Source organism: Mobula hypostoma, chromosome 22 (assembly GCF_963921235.1).
Source record: "Mobula hypostoma chromosome 22, sMobHyp1.1, whole genome shotgun sequence".
NCBI classification, from domain to species: domain Eukaryota; kingdom Metazoa; phylum Chordata; class Chondrichthyes; order Myliobatiformes; family Myliobatidae; genus Mobula; species Mobula hypostoma.
This window is the reverse complement of record NC_086118.1, coordinates 52,535,016-52,562,593: the sequence shown is the minus strand read 5'-3', so window position 1 is coordinate 52,562,593 and position 27,578 is coordinate 52,535,016. Positions and strand designations below refer to the sequence as shown.

The window sequence follows — 27,578 nt, the reverse complement described above, 5'->3', positions numbered from 1 at the left end:
TGGGATTGGCATCAATGAGCCAATCAATATGGGATCTTTCATGTGATTGGCCCTTCTTTTCCGGCACCTTTCTGTATGTGTGCCCTCGGTGGCTGGAATACTGGTGCTGGTGATGCACTGGGCAGTTTTGACTACCCAATGCAGAGCCTTCCTGTCCACCACAGTGCAGTTTCCATATCAGGCAGTGATGCACGTGTTAGGGTTCTCTACTGTGCATCTGTAGAATGATATGAGCATAGGCATTGGTGAGCTTTCCTGACTGTGTTGGATATGTTCTGGGACCATGAGAGGTTGAGCGTGATGTGATCTCCCAGGAGTTTGAAACTGCTCTGCTGCCGATGTAAAGAGGGGTGTGAGTGATGTGAGTCCTCCTGAAGTCGATAACCACTTCCTTTATCTTGTTGACATTAAGGAAGAAGTTACATGCCTGGCACCAGCCCTCAAGGCTCTTCCACTTCCTCTCTGTAGGCTGTTTCATCGTTGCTGGTGACGATCCCCACCAGTGTGTGTCATCAGTGAACTGGACAAGGTGATTACTCGGGAGTTTGGCCATGCAGCCTGTGTGAGCAACGGGCCCAGCACACAGCCCTAGGGGGCACCTGTGTTGAGGATGACGGGGAGGGAGGGCCGGTCGTGCAACCTGACTATCTGTTCATTAGAAAGTCCAAAACCCAGCTGCACAGGCGTGTATTTAGACCAAGACCGAGGACCGAGTTTGTTCTCCAAGTTCTGTGGGACAATAGTGTTAAATGCCAAATTGAAATCCAGAAACAGCTCTCTGACAAAAGTGTCCTTGTATTCTAGGTGTGTCAGGGCCAGGTGCATGACAGATGCTATGGAGTCTGTCTTAGAGCAGTTCTGCTGGTAAGCGTATTGGTGAGTGACCATTGTGGTAGGATTGGAGCTTGTGATATGTGCCATTACCAGCCGTTCAAAGCACGTCACGACGATTGGCATCAGTGCCACTGGGCGGTAGTCATTTAGCTCAGAAGGTGTAGGGTACTTTGGTACAGGGATGATGGTGGCTGATTTGAAGCATGTGGGGACCGCAGCCTGGATGAGTGAAGTGTTGGAGATGTCTGTGAGCTGGTGTGCACACTCTGAGTACTGGGCCTGGGATGCTGGCTGGCACGGGCGGGTTACAGGGGTTAACTTTCTGCAGAGTTCTTCTCACGCCTGCTGCTGTTACAGATCGTGGCTGCTCACCTGGGGGTTGGGGGTAGCTTTCACGGTTGGCATGGTGTTACTTGCCTCAAAGGGGGCATAAAAGTTGTTTACATTGTTGGGGAGGGAGGTGTCACAGGTACAGTCGACTCTGTTTTTCCTTGCGTAGACAGGAGTTCCTGAATTTTTTATGGATGGGTGGACTTTGCCCTCTTGACGCCTAAGATGAAGTTTCTCATCTAGGCATCAAGACATATTACATCCTGTCTTTTTTTTAAGAAGCAGAAAAAACTGGAAGTACTCAACAGATCACTGTGAAGACAGAGAGAGAGAGAGAGAGAGAGAGAGAATTAACATTTCATGTTGATAACCTTTCACCTGATGAAAAGTTGTCTCTTGTCTCTCCACAGATGCTGACTGACCTGCTGAACATTTCCAGCAGTTTTTGTTTTATTTCAGATTTCCACTATTTTTTAAATTTTCTCTCTTCCTTTAAAGATTAATTCTACACGGAAAGCTATTATGTTTCAGTGACTAAAGCAGTGGCCTGTGGCCTGGAAACCCTAGATAACCAGAATTTGGGAGCTGGAATAGCCATTCTGAGAGGAATAGAATGGAGGGATTATAATAGTTAAACAAAGAAGAGAATGCAGGAATGGACAAATAAATGACATTCCAAGTTTGGCTGTTCCTTTAGCAGTTTCCATCGATGAATTTGAAGAGTTCGGCCTTCTTCTACAGGCATCAAGGCAACTCAAGCAGTTGGGTCCCTCAGAAGCCCAGAGACCAAATTTTTGGAGTATTGTGAGCAGATCTGGTCGTCTACCTACAGGAAAGGTATCAATAAGATTGAATGAGTACTGAGAAAACTTACAAGGATTTTGCTGGAACTTGCGAACTTATAGGGAAAAGTTGAATAAATTAGGACTTTTCTCCCCGGAGCGCAGGAGAATTGGCGGTATAGATAGGGTAAACACAAACATGCTTTCTCCACTGAGGTTGGGTGAGACTACAACTAGAGGTCATAGGTTAAGGGTAAAAAAGTAAAATATTTAAGGGGAAGTTCTTCACTCAGAAGGCGGAAAGAGTGCGGAATGAGCGGAAGTGGAAGTGCTGGATATGGGTTCGATTGCAACATTTAAGAGAAGCTTGGATAAATACAGAGGTATGAGGCCTATGGTGCAGGTGTGGGTTGATGGGACTACGCAGAAGTAGAGGTCAGCACAGGCTAGTACTAAATGGGTCTAATGCTCTGCGATTCTATGACACTAGGCTTCGCACTGAGTTTCCCTCACCCTGCTTTATTCTCCTCAACGACATTCTCCCACGGGCAGACGACCTCCTTGGTCGAGTCTCTTCCACTATGCTGACTGTTCTCATTCTCCTCCTCGGAGTCGATGGGGTAAATTCTGCACTCAGATGGGATGTCGACTTTGATTTGGAAAAAGCTGAGGGAGGAGAAATCAGAAACAACAAACACTTGAAGACCTGGGAGTACTTTACCCTTCAGTCCTATTGGTTACCCATCTCCTCTTCAACTTCTCTCTCTGCCCACCTCCGTAAAGGCTGGTTCTTGCCACAGAACAGGTTCAGGGAACCAAGTCCTATCAGTTTTGAGTCCCTTATCTAAAAATGGATGTGCTGGCATTGGAGAGGGTCCAGAGGAGGTTCATGAGAATTATCCCGGCAATAAAAGGGTTAATGTATGAGAAGCATTTAGAAGAATGGGGGAAATCCCACTGAAACCTATTGAACATTGAAAGGCCTAGATAGAATGGACATGAAGATACTGTGGGGTCGTCTAGGAGCATAGGACACAACCTCAGAATACAAGGGCTTCCCTTCAGAATCAAGATGAGGAAAAATATTTTTCCCTAGAGGGTGGTGAGTCTGTGGAATTCATTACCACAGATGGCTGTGGAGGCCAAGTCATTGGTGACAAATGGCCAAATTTCAACACCATTCCAGTTAAAAAGGTCAACTAGACAAGGTTGTCCATTATCACCTGCTTTATTTGTATTGGCGATAGAACCATTAGCTGAATTAATTAGATTGATTCAGATATTAAGGGTTTTAGAGTAAATCAGCCATGATTGAATAGCGAAGCGGACTTCATGGGCAAATGGCCCAATTCTACCCTATATCTTATGGTCTTATTGTCTATCTGTCAACCGCTCTGCCAGAATGTCAATATGAGACTACCTACTCATGTCCAATTATACTTCATCCCAGTACCGATTGTAACCAATAACAAACCCACTTCCATACCCGATACATCCCAGGTTTATTGTGCTCAATTCTGGTCGCCTCATTATAGGAAGATTATTGAAGCTTTAGGGAGGGTGCAGAGGAAATTTACCAGGATGCTGCCTGGATTAGAGACCATGTCTTATGAGGATAGGATGAGTGAGCTACAGCTTTCCTCTTTCAAGTGAAGGAGGATGAGAGGTGACTTGATGGAGTGTACAAGATGATAAGAGACATAGATGTGCAGAGACCGTTTTTTCCCAGGGTGGAAATGGTTAATATGAGAGGGCATGGGTGTAAGGTGATTGGAGGAAAGCATGGTGTGGGGGGGGGGGATGTCAGAAGTAAGTTTTTTACACAGAGAGTGGTGGGTGCATGGAACACCCTGCCAAGGGTGGTGGTATTTAGGAGACTCAGGTAAGCACATGGATGATAGGAAAATGGAGGGCTGTGTAGGATGAAAGGGTTAGATTCATTGTGGGCTGAGGGGTCTGTATGGTCCTGTGGTGTTCCATGTTCTATACCGTATCACACACTGGAGATGATCTTCACACATTTCTCTTCAGCTTACAAACTAATTCACTACAGCTTTGCCGCTCATTGTCCATCTGCACTGCACGTTCTCTGATAAAAGAAAAAGGCTAACTTTATCAGTTACACGTACATTGAAACATAGACTGAAATGCATCGTCTTGCATCAGTGGCCAACACGTCCCAAAGGTGTGCTGGGGGCAGCCCACAATCGCCACGCTTCCAGTACTGATGTAGCTCGTCCACAAACTACCAACCCTAACTCACACGCCTTCAGAATGTGGGAGGAAACCGCAGCACCTGGAGGAAACCCATACGGTCATGGGGACAACGGTTACAGACAGCAAAAGGGGATTGATCTCCAATCTAATCACTGGTGCTGCAGTGTAAAGCAATGTCCTAATTGCTATTCTACCATGTAACCATAACCATAAAGCGGTACCCTAATCGTTATTCCACCACGTAACCGTAACCGTAACGTTTCACCCCGCACTCTGTCATTGTACTACCGCAATTCCTACTGCTCTCTGTGAGGCGTTGGTACGTTCTCCCCATGGCCGCATGGGTTCCCCCGGGTACAGAGGACAGTAAAAACCACCAAGAGGATCATCAAAAGTCTCCCTCCCCCCTTTTTGTGACATTTACCGGGAGCGTTGCAGACAAAAGAGCCCAAAGCATTGTTGAGGATCCCTACCACCCATCCCGCAATCTCCTGACGCACTATGGTCAGGAAGGAGGTACGGGAGCGTCAGGACTGGGACTGCCAGACTGGGTAACAGCTTCTTCCCTCAGGCTGTGAGACTAATGAATACCCTGCCACCACCGAGGGCAGGGAGCTGTTGACTGTACTGTAAACAGCTGTTTACAGTTTACTTGTGCTGCACTTTACTACATGCATTTTGAATTATATTTTATTAACTTATTTATGCTTATTTATCATTTAATATTTTTGGTCTATGTACTGTTTGGGTGCACCATGGTCCAGAGGAACGTTGTTTCATTTGGTTGTATAAATGCACAGTCAGATGACAATAAACTTGAACTTGAATCTCAATGCCCCATTGAAATGAAACAATCAGGGATGGTGTGCAAGACAAGTTTCCAACTGTACTCGGTACATGTGTAACAATAATCCAGTTTACCAATATCACACAGGACTGTGAACTCAAAGCTAAAGAGTCTTGATGTGCAGTGCCTTGAAAAAGTCTGTCATTGTCAGTTCAATTGCTGTCCTCTGCACCTCCCCAACTAATACATCTGGCTGGGGAGTAGCACAGTCAGTCTTCACTGTTTGAGCAATTTTGCAGAGGAACTGGCAATAATTGCTCCATCACATTGTGCAAAGCCAATAGAGACTTAGCCAGAAAGACTAGAAAAATATAAAAACCATAGAAAAACTACAGCACAGAAACAGGCCCTTCTTGGCTGTGCCGAACCATTTTCTGCCTAGTCCCACTGACCTGCACACAGACCATATCCCTCCATACACCTCCCATCCATGTATCTGTCCAATTTATTCTTAAATGTTAAAAAAGAACCTGCATTTACCACCTCGTCTGGCAGCTCATTCCATACACCCACCACTCTCTGTGTGAAGAAGCCCCCCCTAATGTTCCCTTTAAATTTTTCCCCCTTCACTCTTAACCCATGTCCTCTGGTTTTTTTCTCCCCTTGCCTCAGTGGAAAAAGCCTGCTTGCATTCACTCTATCTATACCCATCATAATTTTACATACCTCTATCAAATCTCCCCTCATTCTTCTACGCTCCAGGGAATAAAGTCCTAACCTATTCAACCTTCCTCTGTAACTGAGTTTCTCAAGTCCCGGCAACATCCTTGTAAACCTTCTCTGCACTCTTTCAACCTTATTAATATCCTTCCTGTAATTTGGTGACCAAAACTGAACACAATACTCCAGATTCAGCCTCACCAATGCCTTATACAACCTCATCATAACATCCCAGCTCTTATACTCAATACTTTGATTAATAAAGGCCAATGTACCAAAAGCTCTCTTTACGACCCTATCTACTTGTGACGCCACTTTTAGGGAATTTTGTATCTGTATTCCCAGATCCCTCTGTCCTACTGCACTCCTCAGTGCCTTACCATTTACTCTGTATGTTCTACCTTGGTTTGTCCTTCCAACGTGCAATACCTCACACTTGCCTGTATTAAACTCCATCTGCCATTTTTCAGCCCATTTTTCCAGCTGGTCCAAGTCCCTCTGCAGGCTTTGGGAACCTTCCTCACTGTCCACTACACCTCCAATCTTTGTATCATCAGCAAATTTGCTGATCCAAATTACCACATTATTATCCAGATCATTCATATAGATGACAAATAACAATGGACCCAGCACTGATCCCTGTGGCACACCACTAGTCACAGGCCTCCACTCTGAGAAGCAATTCTCTACTACCCCTCTTTGGCTTCTTCCATTGAGCCAATGTCTAATCCAATTTATCACCTCTCCATGTGTACCTAGCGACTGAATTTTCCTAACTAATCTCCCATGTGGGACCTTGTCAAAGGCCTTACTGAAGTCCATGTAGGCAACATCCACTGCCTTCCCTTCATCCACTTTCCTGGTAACCTCCTCGAAAAACTCCAATAGATTGGTCAAACATGACCTACCATGCACAAAGCCATGTTGACTCTCCCTAATAAGTCCCTGTCTATCCAAATGCTTGTAGATTCTGTCTCTTAGTACTCCCTCGAATAACTTACCCACTACCGACGTCAAACTTACCGGCCTATAATTTCCTGGATTACTTTTCGATCCTTATTTAAACAACGGAACAACATGAGCCACTCTCCAGTCCTCCGGCACCTCACCCGTAGACAGCGACATTTTAAATATTTCTGCCAGGGCCCCCACAATTTCAACATTAGTCTCCTTCAAGGACCGAGGGAACACCCTGTCAGGTCCTGGGGATTTATCCACTTTAATTTGCCTCAAGATAGCAAGCACCTCCTCCTTTTCGATCTGTACAGTTTCCATGATCTCACTACTTGTTTCCCTTAATTCCATAGACTTCATGCCAGTTTCCTTAGTAGACACAGACACAAAAAACACACTTGAGATCTCCCCCATTTCTTTTGGTTCCGCACATAGCTGACCACTCTGATCTTCAAGAGAACCAGTTTTATCCCTTACAATCCTTTTACTTTTAATATACTTGGATTATCCTTCACTTTGACTGCCAAGGCAACCTCATGTCTTCTTTTAGCCCTCCTGATTTCTTTAAGTATTTTCTTGCACTTTTTATACTCCTCAAGCACCTTATTTACTCCCTGTTTCCTATACTTGTCATACAACTCCCTCTTCTTCTTTATCAGAGTTGCAATATCCCTTGAGAACCAAGGTTCCTTATTCCCATTCACTTTGCCTTTAATCCTGACAGGAACATACAAGCCCTGCACTCTCAAAATTTCTCCTTTGAAGGCTTCCCACTTACTGATCACATCCTTGCCAGAGAACAACTTGTCCCAATCCACGCTTTTTAGATCCTTTCTCATTTCTTCAAATTTGGGCTCCTTCCAGTTCAGAATCTCAACCCTAGGACCAGATCTATCCTTGTCCATGATCAAGTTGAAACTAATGGTGTTATGATGACTGGAACCAAAGTGCTCCCCTACACAAACTTTCGTCACTTGTCCTAACTCGTTTCCTAACAGGAGATCCAATATTGCATCCCCCTCTAGTTGGTCCCTCTATATATTGATTTAGAAAACTTTCCTGAACACATTTTACAAACTCTAAACCATCTAGACCTCTAACAGTATGGGAGTCCCAATCAATATGTGGAAAATTAAAATCCCCTACCACAACAACTTTATGTTTCCTGCAGTTGCCTGCTATCTCTCTGCAGATTTGCTCCTCCATTTCTCGCTGACTATTGGGTGGTCTATAATACAACCCCATTAATGTGGCCATACCTTTCCTGTTTCTCAGTTCCACCCATAAGGACTCAGTAGACAAGCCCTCTAATCTGTCCTGCCTGAGCACTGCTGTAACATTTTCCCTGACAAGCAATGCTAGCCCCCCCCCCCACCTTTCATTCCTCTGCCTCCATCACATCTGAAACATCGGAACCCTGGATTATTACGCTGCCTGGCTGTAATAACTGCAAGAGATGATTCAACTAAGTACTGAGCAAACAGGAATGAATACTTTCAAACTGCTGACAATTCAGTTTTTGAAATTTTAGTTTTTTTATGCTTTATGATTTTTCCTGTTTTTTGGGGGGTTGTGCTGTGATTCACAAACAAAATTTCTCAGTTAAATTGATGAAAATCCCTGGTTGCAGTACTCATTCATGTGAACAAGGGGTTGGGGGCTGAATACTTTTATAAGGCACTGTACTGTAAATGTGTTGGGAATCATTGGAGATGGAGCTGGAACATGACAAAGCTTCGCACACTGCTCCCGGCAGATTTCATCTATTGTAGTCATTTTACGCTATGCACAGTAGCATAGTGGCCAGCATAACGCCTTACAGCACTGGCCATAAGGCCAAGGTTCAGCTCCTGCCACTGTCTGTACGTTCTCCCCATATCGCATGGGTTTCCACATTCATTCCAAGGACATACGGTTAGGCTTGGCGAGCTGTGGGCATGCTATATTGGCACCAGAAGCATGGCATCTCTTGTGGTCCGCCCCCAGCACATCGTCAGACAGTGTTGGCCATTGATGCATTTCACTGTATGTTTCGATGTACACGTGACAAATAGAGCTAATCTTTATCTTTATGCTTCAGGGCATCAAAGTTAGCCGGTCTCTAAACTGAGCGGGTAAAGGAAATGACATTGCTTACTTGGACACTCGCCTTGGCTTCTGCTTTGGCTGTTGCTCATCACTGTTTAGAGGCTGGATCTTTCCGTTGCTCAGCGAGATGCACGTTGGCGACAAAGTTGCAAACACCGGCGAGTTCGCACAACCCCGCTTCAGGAACCTACTGAGGGACAGCGTCATTCTGGATTTCGGGGAAGCTTTGGTTTCCGCGGACGCCGGTCTCTGGTTACAGCTGTCGGGTTTGGACCCGGAGGACGGCTCGACGCTTTCCGCCGCCAAGGATAACGGATTGGGAGCAGCACTGCTCGGCTCCCACCTGCTCTCCGGTGCTGGGTTAGGGTCCAAGGCAACACTGATGGGCGAGGAGCAGGCGGCGCAGTTTGGTAGGGAGGCGTATCTGGGGGAGCAGAAGAAAAGGTCACCGTTGCCGGGATCCGACGAGGAAGGGCTCGGTGAATGACAAAATCCTGTATACACTGTCAGGTTGGGAACAGGAGCGGTGAACCTGCAGATCTACATTACAAAAAGGAAATGAGATTAATGCAAGGGGAGAACAATCATCAGTGAAAATCGGAACACAATAACTTAAATTATTATTATTGTGTATGTTGTTGTGCTCCATGGCAGCATAGTGGCTAGTACGACGATAGATAGAGAAATAAATAAGTAAATAAGTTTTTTATTATAATCCTGGGTTTTGGCACTGATACTTATCAAATCTCCCTCGTTCTCTTACACTCCAAGGAACAAAGTCTCACCCTGTTCCCTAGAACTCAAAGAGCACCCGGGACACCTTCAAAAGACGATGCTTCAGAAAGGCAGCATCCATCGTTAGGGACCCCCACCATACAGCACATGCCATCTTCTCATTGCTACCATCAGGGAGGAGGTACAGGAGCCTGAAGACACACACTCAATATTTTAGAAACGGCGTCTTCCCTTCTCCCATCAGATTCCTGAACAGACCATGACCCTGTGAATACTACCTCACTTTTTTGGCTCTCTTTTTGCACTGATTATTTAATTTATACATATACATTTTATTTCCGATTCCAATGTAACTTGGCCGTTACTGACTCTGCAATTGGATAAAGTGTTCCTGATTCCCAGGAACGGATAAAGAACTACTCCCTGTTAGGGCGTATTCTGGAGTTAGGGCATATAGCAAATATTAATTTCAACAGCAACCAGTCTTCAGATCTGAATGCGCATTGTAGATTGAATTTAAAGTTCAGCTCAGAACAACGGTCTTTCTGGAGCTGCAGACTGGGGTTGATCTCCTGAGATGTCTGCATATGCATGAATGCAGCTAGAGAGACGATGAGTGTCTGGAGTGTTGGAAGTGTTTGAAAACTATATGTGATTCAAAGGAAGCACTGAAGATACATTGTATCTAAAAGTTGTCCTGCTGTTAACTTTGAAATTAAGCAAATAAAAATGTCCATAAGACCACAAGACACAGAAGTCGGCCTTTCGGCCCATTGAGTCTACTCCGCCATTTTATCATGAGCTAATCCATTCTCCCATTTAGTCCCACTCCCCTGCCTTCTCACTATAACCTTTAATGTTCTGGCTACTCAGATAGCTATCAATCTCTGCCTTAAATATACCCAATGACTTGGCCTCCACTGCCACCCGTGGCAACAAATTCCATAGATTCACCACCCTCTTCGCATCTCTGTTCTGAATGGGCGCCCTTCAATCCTGAAGTCATGCCCTCTTGTACTAGACTCCCCCATCATGGGAAACAATTTTGCCACATCCCTCTGTCCATGCCTTTCAATATTCGAAATATTTCTATGAGGTCCCCCCTCATTCTTCTAAACTCCAAGAGCAGACAAACGTTCCTCATTTGTTAACCCTCTCATTCCTGGAATCATTCTAGTGAATCTTCTCTGAACCCTCTCCAACGTCAGCACATCCTTTCTTAAATAAGGAGCCCAAAATGTCATATAATATTGGGTCAGGCAGGCATCTTCTTCCAAGTGTGTGCCTGCTGCTTGTTTTGCTGAATAAAGACTTCTAAATCCACTAGCTTCAGTGATTTCACTCACAGACACAACATTTTGGGGTCCTTCCTGCTTTCCGCAGAGGAGCACTGTGTCTGTGACTCGCTGGTCCACTCATGCCTCACCACCCATGCACCCTTCTCTAACCCCTGGCACTTTGCTCTACAGCTTCAGGAGGTGAGAATCTTCCTCCTTCACCTCGCCCCTCACCACCATCCAATGAGCTGAACAGCCTGACCAGGTGAGACACAGTGTCACGTCCACCGTCTCCAGCCTCCTCCACTGATTCAATTATCCCAGTGTGGCCTCCTCTATAGCAGCAGGGCCAAGGTACTCACAGAGCACCCAACACTTTGGCTGCAACCCCGAGCTAGACCAGCCACACGTCATCTCAGCTCCACACTCCACTCCCCATTCCGCTCCAGGGTGAAGCTAGAAGAACAGCATCTCACACTCAAATTCGGTGCTTGACAACCTGATGGTGTGAACATTGAATTCTGAATCAGAATCAGAACTAGGTTTATTATCACTCACGTATGTCATGAAATTTATTGTTTGTACAAAGCAATGCATAAACTATGCTGTGATGGATATTCACAGTCCAGGCCCCGGGTGTGGGGGCGGGGTGGGGGGGGTGGCTTTTAGCCAAGCTCAGCTTTCTAACTGACTCTTCCAGGGGTCAAAAGAGTTGTTTTTGAGTAAGTTAACCCCCAAACCAATATTCCCAATATTCTTTACTCAACCTTTTATCACAAACAAGTGAACAATAATGTCCTTGTTGGTCCATTATTTAATCAAGGGAAAGCAATGAGGTCCTCTTCCGATTAATTAAAAATGCATTCACCTGGCCTGATGAAAGTAACTGGAAAATATCACGTGTGTGAAGTTTCCATGTAGCAAAAAAAACCAGTATAAATGTTAGAGAGCAGTCAGACCTGTTAGAAATGGCCAAGGACCAACAAGAAGAATAACAGAAACTTGGGGTGACTAGAATCCATTCTTCTGCCTTGGATTTCTGTGACAGATGAGTTGTCTGTCTGCAACTCATTGTTATGTCATTTTAGCCGATAGGAATTGTACCTGTACCTTGGAAATCCTTTGTGTTTTAGAACTTGTAATTTGGAAATTTAATATAAGATAGAAATCCTCTGTGAGTCTTAAATGTGTTTTAAGAATTTTATCTAAATTAAATATGTATCACTAAAAAAAAATGAACCGAGTTTAAACCACTTTGCTAGCTGGAAGTATCTTCTCCCACCACTCAAATAGTGGGTATTGGCAGCTGAACCCAACATGGAGGATAAAGAGGAGAATTATCTCGCCTTTGAAGAGTGAAGGTACCCATAGCTGTCTATATCAATAGGGCTTATGATTTTGTTTGATGTTAAACCAATTCCATCACAATGCAAAAAGAGAACAAAATGGTGAGATAGTGTTCATGGGTTCGTGGTGGGGTCCGCTCAGAAATCTGATGGTGGAGGGGCAGAAGCTGCTCCTAAAACAGTGAGCGAGTCATGTTCAGTCTCCTGTACCTCCCCTCTGATGGTAGCAACCTCACTGATGGTGGGGGTCCTTAATGATGGACGCTGCCTTTTTGAGGTATCGCGTCAAAAATTCAATTGCAGGTAATCCTCACCCTCTTCCTCCCAGGTTATCTCACCCTATTCCCACATGTTTCCAACTTCCACTAGCCCCCACCCCATCATCTCATTTCATTCCAATCCCCCCTCCCATCTGCCCATCATCCTGCCCTTACCTGGTTCAACATCTTAGCCCCATTGCATCCGATTTCAGAATCTGTACCCTCTTGTGTTTTCACTTATCTGTCTCTAACTCTGATTCCAATTCAGATTTATTTATCACATCCATTAAAATATACATGAAATGCGTTAACAGCCAATACAATCCAAGGGTGTGCTGGGGGCAGCCCGCAAGTATTGGCACTAATTCTGGCACCAACACAGCGTGCCTACAATGCTTGGCAGTACAACACAGAACACAACAAGCACCAAACAACAAGAGCAAAACCAAACCCTCCCCCACACACCCACACACACACACACCGCACGCATACTCACATGCGCACACACACACCCCCACACACACATACACACATACACTCACATGCACACACTCACCTACACACATGCACACACACATACACCCACACACACACAGTCAGCCCTCAACTACAGGATATCTCCATCTCCACCCTTCCCTATCCCAGCTGCCTCAGTCTGCCCCCGTTTCTCTCTCTCTCTCTCTATCTGTTTCTACTCCTCGCCCACCAGCCACTGTCGCTCAGCTCCACCCCTCTTACCTGCCTGGTTCTGTCAGCCTGTCATCTCCCTCCATACGCACACACAAAACAATGCACACAGACACACATACACATACAGAGTCGGATCGATGACCTCTGGAACTGCAAAATTTCCTGAGATTTTCAGACTTGTTTTCACTGGGAGGGAAGGTAATGAGAGAGGGACCCAGATTTCGGGTGGGACCATTAGAGGAGAATTGGAAAATGACTGGGGTGATGACCGGGCACTTACTGTCTGAGAATAGTCATAGTCATAGTCATACTTTATTGATCCCAGGGGAAACTGGTTTTCATTACAGTTGCACCATAAATAATAAATAGTAATAGAACCATAAATAGTTAAATAGTAATATGTAAATTATGAAATAAGTCCAGGACCAGCCTATTGGCTCAGGGTGTCTGACCCTCCAAGGGAGGAGTTGTAAAGTTTGATGGCCACAGGCAGGAATGACTTCCTATGACGCTCTGTGTTGCATCTCGGAGGAATGAGTCTCTGGCTGAATGTACTTCTGTGCCCAACAAGTACATTATGTAGTGGATGGTAATGAGGGTAAGTGAGGTTGAGGAGGGAGGAGAGGATGAGTTGGAGGAGGGAGGAGTGAGGAAAGTGGAGGACCAAGGAGAGAGTGAGTTCAAGGAGGGAGGATGAGTCAGTTTGTGGAGGGAGGAGTGAGTGAGGTTGGGGAGGGTGAGGGAAGTTGAGGAAGGAGGGGAGAGTGAGGTTGAGGAGCAAGGGTGAGTGAGGCTGAGGAGGGAGGACTGAGTGAGATTGAAGAAGGACGGTGAGGGAGATTGAGGAGGAAGGAGTTAGGGAGATAGAGAAAGGAGGGTGAGGTGAGGGAGGTTGAGGAGGGAGGGGTAGGTGAGGTTGAGATGGAGGGGGGGGGTTGAGGAGGAAGGAGTAAGTGAAATTAGGAGGGAGGGTGACGGTTAAAGAGGAAGGAGTGAGGGAGGATGAGGTAAATTCAGGAGGGAGGGTGAGGATTGAGGAGCAAGGAGTGAGGGAAGAGGGTGAGTGAGTTTGAGGAGGGAAAGTAAGGGAGGTTGAGGAGGTAGGAGAGAGAGGGGAGGAGGGAGTAAGGTTGAGGAGGGAGGGTGTGGAAGGTTGAGGAGGAAAAGTGAGTGAGGTTGAGGGTGGGGAGAGTGAAGTTGAGGACGGAGGAGTGAGTGCTGAGGATGGAGGAGGTGAGGATTGAGGAAGAAGGAGTGAGGGTTGAGGAGGAAGAAGTGAGGGAAGTTGGAGAGGGTGAGATTGAGAAGGGAATGTGAGGGAGGTTGAAGAGGGAGGAGTGTGTGAGCTTGAGGTGGGGTGGAGGTTGAAGAGGAAGAAGTGAGGGAGATTGAGCAGGGAGGAGTGATGTTGAGGGGGAGGAGTAAGGGAGGTTGAGGATGGAGGAGACAGTGGAGGGAGAAGTGAGGGAGGTTGAAGTAGGGTGAGGTTTGAGGAGGGAGGGTGAGGGAGGTTGAGGAGGGAGGGTGAGGGAAGTCAAGGGAGGGCGTGGAAGATTGAGGAGGAAGGAGTGTGGAAAGTTGAGGTAGGATGAGAGATTGAGGAGGGAATGTGAGGAAGGTTGAAGAGGGAGGAATGTGTGAGATTGAGGAGGGGTTAGGGTTGAAGAGGAAGAAGTAAGGGAGGTTGAGGTTGAGGGGGAGGAGAAAGGGTGGTTGAGGATGGAGGAAAGAGTGAAGTTGAGGAGGGAGGAGTGAGGGAGGTTGAAGTAGGGTGAGGGTTGAGGAGGAAGGACTGAGGGAGATTGGGGAGGAAGGGTGAGGTAAGTTGAGGAGGGAGGGCGAGGGTATGGAAGGTTGAGGGAAGTTGAGGGAGGGGAAAATGAAGTTGAGGAAGGTGGAGTGTGGGAGGTTGAAGAGGAAGGGTGAGGAAGGTGGAGGAGGAGGTGAATTTCAGAGGTCAGGTTACAGAGAAGTGGGGCAGTCGAGAGGCAGCAGATAAAAGGAGGGAAGGTTGAGAGGAGGTGCCTGGGGGCGGGGTTGTTGAGGTGTGTTCCAGGAGGTTTGGACAAGGGAGGTCGTGTGGCAACATGAGGTCTTCTGAGGTTTTACCCTTTGGTCATTCATGACCGCGAGTTGCAAAGCTTTCAATTCCAGCAACGATTCAGTTTGCTTTGCTTCACCCTGGGAAATGCTCAGAGACCACGGGTAACACCGCTGGGAGAGCCGTTGCTTCACAGCTTCAAGGACTTAGGTTGGATCCTGATCTCTGATGCTGACTGTGTGGAGTTTGCATGACCACATTTTTATTTTCTCCAATTTCTCCCACATTTGAAAGTCAGGTGGGTTGCTTGGTTAATTGACAGCCATGAAGTGCCCCTGGAGTGTAGGTGGGTGGTAGAATCTGGGGGCGTTATTGGGGCATCAGAGAGAACAGGTTACAGATGGGCCAAAGTGTCTATGTTGTACTATTCTGTGTTCAAAATAAGTGAAGGAATGGGATTTAATGGATTGCTTTGAGAGCCAGCATGGCAACAATGGTATTTCCATTGTAAATACATTAGCATTTATGTATTTATTAATAAACATTTTAATCCCTATCTGTACTATGAACTTTATTTTTATATAAATCTTTGTTCTGTATAACTACTGAATGTTGCTATTGTTGCACGTCCGACACACCACAGCAAATTCCTAATTCGTGTAAATTAAGAGGTGAATGAAGTAGATGCTCGATGGGCCAAGTGGCCTCAGATGTGATGAAAAGAGGAAAGTTCCTTTGCAAGCGTTAGAATTTCCTGATTGCCTAAGACGTTTGTGGAAAATAATTTCTGCAGAGTTACTTCGTGGCTTCCAAGAGGAAATTAGGTGTGACCCCGGGCGGCACACCACGTCACCCCAACAACTTCCCACCTTCTCTCTTTCCTCTGTGATTTGGAGAGGGATCGCACTACGTCACAACCGCTACGGAATGGCACGAACACAGAGCAGAGAGCCCCAGGTACACGGCGAGGCGATGAAGATGAAGAGTGGATATTCTGATGGGAACAGTGTCAAGGGAGGTCGAAAATGGGCAAAAGGGATGAAAAGTTTGAAAGAATGTGGAGAAAATTTACACGGATGTATCTGAGTTACAGGGAAAGGTTGAGTAGGTCAGAGCTTAATTCCCTGGTCCTAACCTGATCAGAATCAGGTTTGTTATCACTGAGATATGTCGTGAATTTCATTGTTTCATTTTGTGAGGGGAGATTTGACAGAGGTATACAAATTATGAGAGGTACGTTTAGAGAAAATGCAAGTGGGCTTTTCTCCCTTGGATTGAGTGTATCTGTCCAAATTTCTCTTAAATGTTTGAGGGCATTTGAGGACCTACCTGCAGGAAAGATAGCAATAGTATTGAAAGAGTGCAGAGAAAAATTACAAGGACTTTGTAATTATAGGGAAAGGTTGAACAGGTTAGGAGTTTATTCCCTGGAGTGTAGGAGAATGAGGGGAGATTGGACAGAAGTATACTAAATTATGAGGGTTATAGACAGGGTAAATGCAAGCAGACTTCTTCCACTGAGGTTGGGTGGAATTAGAATAAGAAGTCATAGGTTAAGGGTGAAAGGTGAAATGTTTAAGGGGAACCTGAAGAGGAACTTCTTCACTCAGAGGGTGGTATGAGCTGCCAGCAGAAGTGGTGGATGTGGGTTCAACTGCAAAATTTAGGAGAAGTTTTGATGAGTACGTGGTTTGGAAGGCTGTGGTCTGGGTACAGACAGATGGGACTAGGCAAAAGACCAGGTTGGTAGATACTAGAAGGGCTGAAGGGCCTGTTTATGTGCTCTAATACGCCATGACTATGACCAACAGTGAGGCAGCGAGTGGGATGGTTCCTGAGGCAACTGAGCTCTGTCACACAATTAAACGATAACACAGTTATCAAGTTCGGAGGGAACTTGAGAAACAGGTAATGAAATGTGTAAGGTTGTTGCTACTTGTACCTCACAATCAATGGTGGTTTAAGTTTGAAGTGACGTTAACAAAGTGTGTCTGGAGTGGGAACTCTGTAGCCGACAGCAGAACATGACGCCGTGCGGAGACGAGCAATGAGACAGCCGATATTAGATGCTGTTCCAACAGGAGTTAGTGTGCCTTAAACTTACCACCTATTCAAAGTTTTGGCATGGACTGGATGGGCTGAGAGGACTATTAAACATCTAACCTGATAATTGCACCCCCCCCCGCCCCCGGCCTTTCACCATCCCCTTTTCCCTCTGTCACCTTCTCTCCTTCCCTGCCCATCACCTCCCTCTAGTGCTCCTCCCCATTCCCTTTCTTCCATGGTCTTCTATCCCCTCCTATCAGATTCCCCCTTCTCCAGCCCTTTATCTCTTTCACCAATCAACTTCCCAGCTCTTTACTTCATCCCCCCTCCCGGTTTCACCTACCACCTACCACTTTTTCCTCCCCTCCCCACCTTCTTACACTTCCCTCTTCCTTTCCAGTCCTGATGAAGGGTCTCGGCCCAAAACGTCGACTGTTTACCCTTTTCTATAGATGCTGCCTAGCCTGCTGAGTTCCTCCAGCATTTTGTGTGTGTGTGTGTGTGTGTGTGTGTGCAGCACGTGGTAGTCATGTGTTTGTGGGCTGAAGGACCTGTTTCTGCGCTGTCGTCTTCTATGACTTGATACATGATTGATGTGGTGAAGAGGAGGACACAGCTGGCGTCGGACAATGTAATACAAAAAGCACCAGTGCCGGGAGTCGGCCCGAGCTCGCCAGACGATGCATACATACACCGGACACAACAGGAAAGACACAGAGTGGATGTGCAATGATCAACACGACTTTATTCATTAAATGGAGATGAACTGGAGAGTGTCGCCGTCAATCCACTGATCACAGGAGCTCTGATTTGTGGAATTTAAAATGCAGACACGGCGCAGTTTGTATGGTGACAATGCAACGATGGACACGTCCCAATGGTACTAGGAGAAGGTTACTTTCACAGACAGCGTCACAACAGGTTGGGTACTAGTCAAAGGGAGATTCACACTCACGGCTGGGATGTGCATTTACTTCTAACAGTGGGGAAGGAGGGAGGTTTGGGACTTTGACAAGTCTGAAAATGGTCCAGAACGCCATGGTGATGAATCCCACCCCGTGCCCTCAACCCAAGCCCAGTGGCCTCGGAATGCACCCGCACCTCACCCCACCCTCCCTCCCTCCCGTTGTGCGGGCCGCATGGTTACCTGTCACCGGCAGACTCACGGCAAATGAGAGGCACCGGTCTAAAGCTGCCAGATCCTAAACTCCAGAGCTCGCAGCAACTTCTCTCACTTTACAAATAACGGGAACGCGGCGCCAGAGCACATCACGCCGGACAGTGCAAGTGGAACCCTGACCTATTACTGTAGTTGCTTGAATTCACTCTCTGCAACAGGATCAAGACTCTCTGGGCATTATATACAGTCCCCTAACTTATCATGTGTCATATACGTCCTCAACCACTTGTGATTCACTTTATAAATAGCTTCTCGATCACAATGACCATTTTATACGTAGCTCCCTCACCAGTGTGCATGACCTTAGTGTTAGTTTCTGAACTACACTGTCCATCACCTTATAATCAGCTCCCTATCATTGTGCCATTATATATAATCTCCCTGTGTGCAGCCATATATAGCTACCTCTGTGTAATATACGCTTTCCCAATCACCCTTATATATAGCTGTCTCTCATCTGATACAAAACTCACCATTACGTGCTAGGGCTGCTGGTATCATAGGGTTAGTGCAATCTCCTTACGGCGCCAGTGATCAAAGTCAACCTTGCCGTGTCTGTAAGGAGTCTGTACGTTCTCCCTGTGACTGCATGGGTTTCCTTCAGGTGCTATGGTTTCCTCCCACAGTCCAAAGATGTACGGGTTAGGGGAATTTATGTAGCGATACAACGGGAGTAAACCCCTACGGCCCTTCGAGCTATGCCGCCCCAGCAACCCCACAACCCCGATTAAACCCTAACCTAATCCCGGGATTAGTTACGATGACCAATTAATTTACCCAGTAGGTCTTTGACTGTGGGAGGAAACCGGAACATCCGGGGAAAACCCAGGCATTCCACAGAGACTCCTTTCAGAATGGCGCCGGAATTGAACTCCGAAAACGCCCCGAGCCACAATAGCATCACGCCTACCGCTACGCTGCCGTGGTTATTGGGTCGTGAGCACGGCACGTTGGCCCTGGAAGCACGATGACGCTTGTGGGCGGCCCCCAGCACAATCCTCGCTGATCTGATTTGATGTAAATGATGCGTGTTTTGACGTAGATGTGACAAGTAAAATTAATCTTTCAACTATCTGTGCATTGCACATCAATAGTTCCCAAGAGCATAATATGTCACCTTTATACAAAGCTCACGATTAACTATCTGTATTCTGCCTACATGCCACAATGCATACAACTTCACGACTATCTCTGTATCATACTATGTCCCCTCGTTACTACCCAGATTCATGGTTCCACATACAGCCGACGGGTTTTCTAACTTGTATACCGTTCATTTCTATTAGCACATTCGCCTCTCTGTAGATTGCTTGGCCATCCTAAGGTTTAATTTTCCTTTCAGTGAATATTGATCGTCATGGAAACTGACATCTACGATGTGTGGGGAAATTCTACGCATCTCGCAAAGACTCTTTCAGAGCCGAACACAATGGAAGTGCTACTGGGCTGAGCACCTCGAATGGGGTGGGGGGGGGTGAATTCCTACGTCTGTCCCAGGCTGAGAGTATCAGAGGGGGACGAGCCCTGGATGTTGGCAGCAGCTTCATTTTTTTTAGATCTCAGATTAATGCTACTCCTCCGCATTGGAGCTTTCAACTTGCATAGATGTTGTAGGGTTTTAGGTGGTTTATTGCATCCAGGACCGGTGGGCTCTGAGGTAGAGACCCGAAGTTCGAGTCCAGGCCAGGGATTGGAAGTTGGACGTCCAGTGGCTGCGAGTCTGAGAATCCAGGGACAAGGACTAGAGGCCTGGAGGCGGCCTGACTGTGTGTGTGTGGGTGGGTGGTGGGTGGCAGAGGGGTTTGTTTAGCTGTTGTCTTGTTTTGTTGGGTTGTTCTGCAGAACAAGGTGGACGTGCTGGAATATATGGTGACACTTGCGGGCTGCCCCCAGCACACCCTTGGGTTGCGTTTGCTGTTAATGCAAACAAAGCATTTCCTAGTTGTTTCCACGTACACGTGATAAATCAATCTGAATCTGACCATGAGGGAAGTCAAGACACTGGGGATGGGGGCTAGGATGGGGGTTGGTGGAGGAGAGGACAGCTGGGGTTAGATTGTGCACAATGTCAAAGATATGGGGCTGTGGTGTGTTGGGGAGATGGTTGTGTGGGGAACAGGGGTGTGGGATGGAGTTTTAGGTTACGGGATAGCAGGCTTTCATCAGTCCAAATATGAATGTATTGTTGAATCCAGTACCTATGGGTGTTTGGATAACTGAGTCCTTACACATCACCGATGTGAGGAGCAACTTCTTCACGCAGAGGGAGGTGAGTAGATGGAATGAGCTGCCAGAGGAAATGGTTGAGGCAGGGACAGTATCAATGCTTGAAAGACATCTTGGTCAGTATGGATGAGTTGGGCTGAATGGCCTGTTTCTGTGCTGCTTGACTATAAATGTTGCCTGAACCCCATCCTTCATGCTTCCTAGAGGGGTGGTAGAGCAAGAGGATGGAGCTGGAGATGAGAGCCTGGACCATGAGGCACAGGAGCAGAATTAGGCCATTCAGCCCATCGAGTCTGCTTTGCCATTCTATCATGGCTGATTTATTATCCCTCTCAACCCCATTCTCCATATCCTTTGCCACCCTTACTAGTCAAGAATCTACCAACCTCCAACTTTAAATATACCCAATGACTTGGCCTCCATTGCAATGAATTCCATAGGTTCTGCACCCTCCGGCTAAAGAAGGCCCTCCTCATCTCTGTTCAGATCTCATCCTTGTATACTGAGGTTGTGCCCTCTGGTCCTTAACTACCCATTATTGGAAACATCTTCTGCACGTCCACTCTATCTAGGATGGAGGGCAGAGTTGGAACCCCCTTCCCCACCCCCCCATCCCACCCCATGTCCACAGGAGCTGGTCTTCTGCCCCTTGTTTTGGAAGATACTCAGTGCAGCTCTAGGTTGCCCAGCCTTCCCTGGCCAGGGCGTGGCACAGAAAGGAGGGAAGAGGCTGTCGTGTATCGAAGGTGCCTGGAGGAAAATATAGCAGGGATGCCAGAGGTAGTTGTTGTTGTTGTTTTTTTTTTACACAGGGAGTGGTGGATGTGTGGATCTCACTACCAGGGTGGTGGTAGAGGCAGGCACGTTAGAGACACTTAAGAGACTCTTAGATAGACACATGGATGATAGAAAAATGGAGAGACGTGCGACAGGGAAGGGTTAGATTGATGTCAGAGGTCAACACAACGACATGGGCTGAAGGGCTTGTACTGTGCTATAGTAATCTGCTTCCACCTCCTCTGGTAGCAAGTTCCAGGGTTTCATCACCCTCTGTGTAAACAAATGGCCTCATTACCTCCTCTCCTGCCCTTTCACCTTTAACCTCTGCCCTCGAGCATTTGGCATCTCTGCCCTGGCGAGAAGGGCTCTGACTGTCCACGCCTCTGATGAACTCCATCTTTGAACTCGGCCACTTTGGAAGGTTTGAACTTGCATCATTCCTGTGGTCCCTAAACTCACCCTGGAAGGATCAGACGTAATTTACGGACTGCACCCCCCCACCCCAGTTTACTCGGAGCGCTTTACTGAGCCCCTGGTCGGGGAGGTTCTTGTTTCAGTTGGTGCCTGCGGTCTAACTTGCTCATCACCTGCGTGATATCAACCACCTTGGTGCTGGCCGCTGCCCGCGCCCTCGCCTCCTCCTCCAGCTGCCTCAGGACCACGGGGCTGGGGCTCGAGCGCCGCTGCCTCCTCATGAAGGGGAAGTTGCTGCAAAGCGAGGAGACACAAGCCTGAGAGAGGGCAGTGGAGGGATGGGCGAGGGGAGATAGCGGCGTCCGGGCGGCAAGGACATGGATCTTTAACCCACCTCCCACACTCTCCACAATCCCCTTTCCCGAGCATAAAAGCATAACACCCTTCACCCCGTCTCTAGCAAGATCCAAGATTACACTAGAATACCGCAGATGCTGGAAACCCTGAAATAAAACCCGAGAAGGCAGCAGAGATGCATCATGGTTGCCCCCAACTCCCCGGTTCAATTCCCGCCACTGCCTGTAAGGAGTTAGTACGTTCTCCCCGTGACTGCATGGGTTTCCTCCGGGTGCCCCCGTTTCCTCCCACGGTCCGAAGACGTACCGGTTGGTAGGTTAATTGGTCATTGTAAATTGTCATGTGATTAGGCTAGGATTAAATTGGGGGATTGCTGGGCATCGTGGCTCAAAGGGCCGGAAGGGCCTGTTCTGTAATGTATCTCACCACGTAAATAAATATTGGAAGTGTGAAGCATGTCAGACAGCACTTATAGAGGGGGAGGTGAGGAAGGGGTGAACCGGACCAGGGTCACGGCTCTGACGGAAGTTCAGTAACCCGAAAGGTTAACTCTGTTTCTCTCCCCACGGGCATTGCCCGTCCGGTTGGGAACTTTCTGTTTATATCGCAGCAACTCCCTGGTTCCCCTACACCGGGGCTGTGGGAGGAGGGACTGAAGCAGCAAAAGAGGACACAGAATGCGGGAAAGCACAGGGAACCCGTGCCATTCAATGTGCCAAATTAATCGCACCCTACCTGCCTGCACACATCCACGTGCCTCCTGTTCACGTGTCTGTCTAACACACTCCTACTCGTATCTGCTTCTGGCCCCACCCCTCACAGTTACTTCCAGGCACCCACCACCCTCTGAAAACAACTAGCCTCACACACCCCCGTCAAAGAACAGGGAGGCACGGTAGAGTAGCGGCCAGTTGGCGCAACACCGTTACAGCGCCAGCAACCCGCGTTCAGTTCTGCTGCTGCTTGTACGTTCTCCCCGTGACCACATGGGTTTCCTCCGGGTGCCCTGGTTTCCTCCCACAGTCCAAAGGCATACGGGTTCGGGTTAGTAAGTTGTGGGCATGCTATGCTGAGACTGGAAGCGTGGTGACACTTTCGGACTGCCCCTAGAAACACCCCCACTGATTTGATGCGAACGACACATTTCACTGCACGTTTTGATGTTCATGGTCACACGGGTGTGAGTGAACGGCATGGGCTCAGTGGGCCAAAAGTCCACAAAATAAATAATCTTTCCCCTCTCTCACCCCAAACCTCTGCCCCCTGGTATCTGACACGTCTCCCCTGGGGAAAAGCGGCTGACTGCCCACCATGTCTTTGCCTCTCACAGTCCTGTCAGGTCTCCCCCTCAGCCTCAAAAGCAATCCAAACTTGTCCAACCTCTCCTGACAGGTAACACACTCCTGTTAACGTTAAGAGGAACCTGTTGGTTAGAGAACTGAATGTGTGGGATAAGGACAAACCCTCTCACGTTTGCAATCTCTCACATTCCCTCTCCACTCCTCAGCCACAGAACCTCCCTCCGAAGCCTCAGCTTTATGTTGACTGCTGGCCGTGCATTCACAAACCCCTCAGAAATGAAACAGCCCATCCGTTCCTACTGATGTCAGTGTTTCTCTTTCTACAGGTGCCGCCCGACCTGCCGAGTATCCCTGGCACTTTCTGATTTCGTTTCCGATCTCCGCCACCTGCAGTGTTTTATTCTTCCGTTTCTACTGCCCGATGACATAACGTGATGGCTGATGTGCGCACAGGAAGATCCCACACAAGCAGCCTGTGAGGATGTAGGGCGTTCCCCCCGCCTGCCCCCCACTCCCATAAGCAAAGGGCTGGATGACTGAGTCTGTGGGGATGATGAACAAGGGCAGTGGAAGGAGGTGGCCATCGCTGTGTGTAAAGAGTTTGTACATTCTCCCCATGACCGCGTGGGTTTCCTCTGGGTGCTCTGGTTTCCTCCCACATTCCATAGACGTTAGTAGGTGGGTGTAACTGGGTGGTGTGGGATTGTTGGGCCAGAAGGGCTATACCTCTAACTAAATAAATAAACATTTGGATGTTCCTCCCAGGACACTATCCTCCTTATTTACAACTTTCCTGTAGGTAGATAGCCAAACCACACAATACTCCAAATTAGACCTCACCAACATCTGATACAACTTCAGTAATATCCTAACTCGATACTTTGATTTATGAAAGCCCATGTTTCAAAACAGCCTTGTCTATTTGTGACACCACCTTCAAGGAATTAAAGTTAAAAGTCTGTCCCGAGCCACCTTCAAGGAATGATGGATCTGAATTCCCTGATCCGTCTGTTATGCCACACTCCTCAGTGCCCTACCACTCACCGTGAAAGTCCTACCCTGGCTGGTCCTCCCAGAGTGCGACACCTCACACTGGTCTGCATTAAGTTCCATCTGCCAGTCTTCCAGCTGGTCCAAGTCCTGCTGCAAGCTCTGATAACCTTCCTGACTCTTCCCACAGCACACAACCAGTAACCAGACTTGCACTTCAGCCCTTAAGCAATCCAGATCCTTCCTGGATGAGAGCACCTGCTTTACGGCCAAGCGTTTGGGAGAGCGGCGGGGAGGAGGAGGGGAAGGATCTGCTGTCTCTTACACTCACCTTCTGTGGGGTGGGAATGGGGCACTTCCATGTGCCCTCTCTCGCAAGCCACAAAAATCTAGGCCCTAGGTTCCAGGGGCTAGGTAGCATAATAGTTTGCCACAGACGAGACGGGCTGAAGGGTCTGTTTCAGTTCTCTGTGACTGTAATCTGGGGCTGGGTCAAGCCGAGCAGACTCGATTAATGAGTTAGTGAGGATGGCAGGAGATCGATCTTCCCGCACCTGCTCCTCTCCTGTCACCACAGTTCCTCTGACCATCTCCTGCACACAGTCCTTCATTTTGGACTTACCAAATATCCAGTTTATCAGCAGTTCTCAGGAGTAGAACCCCGGGGGCTTCCCGTAACTATTTAAATTCGCGCCCGTGCTTTGGGCCACGGGCTGAGATTTCGGAGACACACTGTACTGCCGTCCCACCCCACCCCACCCACCCCCACTTCTCTCTGAGGAACAGAGGGGACAGAACAGCACTCACCTCTTCTGCTTGGTCTCCTCAGGAACCAATGCCTTATTTTGTGTCTCCTTGTAAATGGGGGACTTCAAGAAACGTGGGTATGAATCCTGCCAGGAACATAAGATCGTAAGACATAGGAGCAGAATTAGGCCATTCAGCCCATCGAGTCTGCTTTGCCATTTGAACATGGCTGGTTTATTATCCCTTTCAATCCCATTTGCCCGTAACCTTTGAGACCGTTACTAATCAAGAACCTATCAGAATCAGGTTTAATATCACTGGCATATGTTGCAAAATTAATTAACTTTGCAGCAGCTGTACAATGAAATACATGATAATCGAAAGGAAAAGAACTGAATTACAGTAAGCATGTATAGAGTAAGCATTTTCTTCTAAACTCCAGTGAGTACAGACCCAGAGCCATCAAACATTGAAGAAAAGGTGATGGGAATGGGTAACAAGGAGCTACAGGACTTATCCAGCAGCTGCATAGATGATAGCGTGGAAGAAAACTAAGAGGAAAATTAAATTTTGAATGAAGTTTTGTTGTCAAGCTTGACCACCTAGGTATTGCTGAAGACTTGGGTCATGAGATTGACAGATAAGATGCAAGCACTGCCTAGCTAGAAATAGATCAAGCCAGTGATGGGGTATTGTTAACCTTTGTCCAAGATTGTCTAATAGAGGAACTGAGTGTAGGCGTGCAGTTCTAATTTTGTGTAGTCTGTGGGAACATTGGTAAGCTTGCTGATACCTAATAAGCACTTCTTGAAATCTCTGACCAAGTATGATTAGCCGTTGGCTATTGCCCAAAATTTACTGTATAAATTTAAGATGTAACCTGATATTGGTGGAGTCATAAGGCAATGGCTACCCGGGGTCACCTATTAAAGGGTTAACTTTATACAGAGATCTTTATTTCTGTTGCCTGACGGAGTAAAGTCTGTCAAAGTTGTCGACAAAATTCTTTCACAGTAAAATACGATAAATCAGGGTAAATTCTTCGACAGATAGACACAGGAGGTTCTACAGATGCCGGAAATCCGGAGCAACACACACAAAATGTCAGAGAAAACTCAGCAGGTCAGGAAGCATCTATGGAGGGGAATGAATAATCACCATCTCGGGCCAAGGCGCTTCCTTTCCAGTCCTGATAAAGGGTCTTGGCCCGAAATGCCGATTGTTTGTTACTTTCCAAAAATGCTGCCTGACTTGATGAATTCATAGGACATTACAGCACAGTACAAGTGACTTGGCCCAAGATGTTGTGCCAACCTTTTAACCTACTCCAAGATCAACCTAACCCTTCCCTCCTCCATAGGTTTCCATTTTTCTTTTATCCAGTTGCATATCTAAGGGTTTCTTAAATGTACCTGCCACTCACCCACCCACCTGTGTAAAAAAAAATACTACCTCTGACATCCCTCTATACTTTCCTCCAAACAGTTTAAAATTATGCCCTCTCGTACCAGCCATTTCTCTCCTGGGAAAAAGTCTCTGGCTGTCCATTCAATCTGTGCCTCTTATCATCTTGTACACGTCTATCAAATCACCTCTTACCCTCTCTCTCTCCAAAGAGAAAAGTCCAAGCTCGCTCAACCTTTTCTCATAAGACAATGCTCTCTAACCCAGGCAGCATCCTGGTAAATCTCCTCCCTACCCTCTCTGAAGCTTCTACGTCCTTCCAAGCCGAGACGACCAGAGCAGGCAGTTATTCCAGTATTTTGTGTGTGTTCCTGTGTAAACAAGTTTCATTTCTTCATTTGCATGATTGGGCACAGCAGGCAAGGCCGGTGTTTAATGTCCTTCCCCGAGTGGCAGTGCTGAGCCAAACGAATGGCTGGCTGGGCCTTCCCAAAGGGGGGTAGAACATCAAGAATGTTCAAAAGTTCAAAGTAAACTTATCAAAGTAAATCTATGTCACCATATACAACCTTGAGATTCATTGTCTTGTGGGCATTCACAGTAAATACAAACACAATGGGTTCAATGAAAAACTGCTCACAAGAGAAACAACTGTACAAATACAGTACAAAAAGAGAAAAAAATCAAAACTATTAATAATAAATAAATAAATATCGAGAACATGAGATGAAGAGTCCTTGAAAGGGAGCCCAGTGGTTGGAGGAACATTTCAGTGACGGGGCAAGTGAAGTTGAGTGAAGTTATCCCCTTTGGTTCAAGAGGGGTAATACTGTTCCTGAACCTGCTGGTGCGAGTCCTGAGGCTCTTGTACCATTTTCCTGATGGCAGCAGGATATTGCCCCTAGATCTGGATCACATCGCCCAAGACAGGAAGGACATTGGATTTCTTTCCCTAATGGTCATTACTTCCTGTACAATGAGCACCTTGACAGTCCCATTGCTGCGAAATTGTGCTTATTTCTATTCTTTAGCAAGTTTAGGAAGAGAGTCACCATACACTCTTCAACAAACT

General features: G+C 47.1%; 1 protein-coding gene across 1 annotated transcript in view; it reads right to left on the bottom strand.

Annotated features, from left to right (window-relative positions):
• The window catches only part of rgs9b (regulator of G protein signaling 9b), a 96,481-nt gene continuing 68,903 nt past the window's right edge, over positions 1 to 27,578 (bottom strand). Inside the window, exons 16-20 of the mRNA XM_063030594.1 lie at positions 25,163 to 25,248; positions 21,881 to 22,001; positions 8,762 to 9,252; positions 2,460 to 2,612; positions 1 to 1,990 (exon numbers count right to left, since the gene is read on the bottom strand). Coding sequence (XP_062886664.1) covers positions 1,987 to 1,990; positions 2,460 to 2,612; positions 8,762 to 9,252; positions 21,881 to 22,001; positions 25,163 to 25,248 — 855 coding nt within the window. The 3' untranslated portion in view covers positions 1 to 1,986. The remainder of the gene's footprint in view (positions 1,991 to 2,459; positions 2,613 to 8,761; positions 9,253 to 21,880; positions 22,002 to 25,162; positions 25,249 to 27,578) is intronic.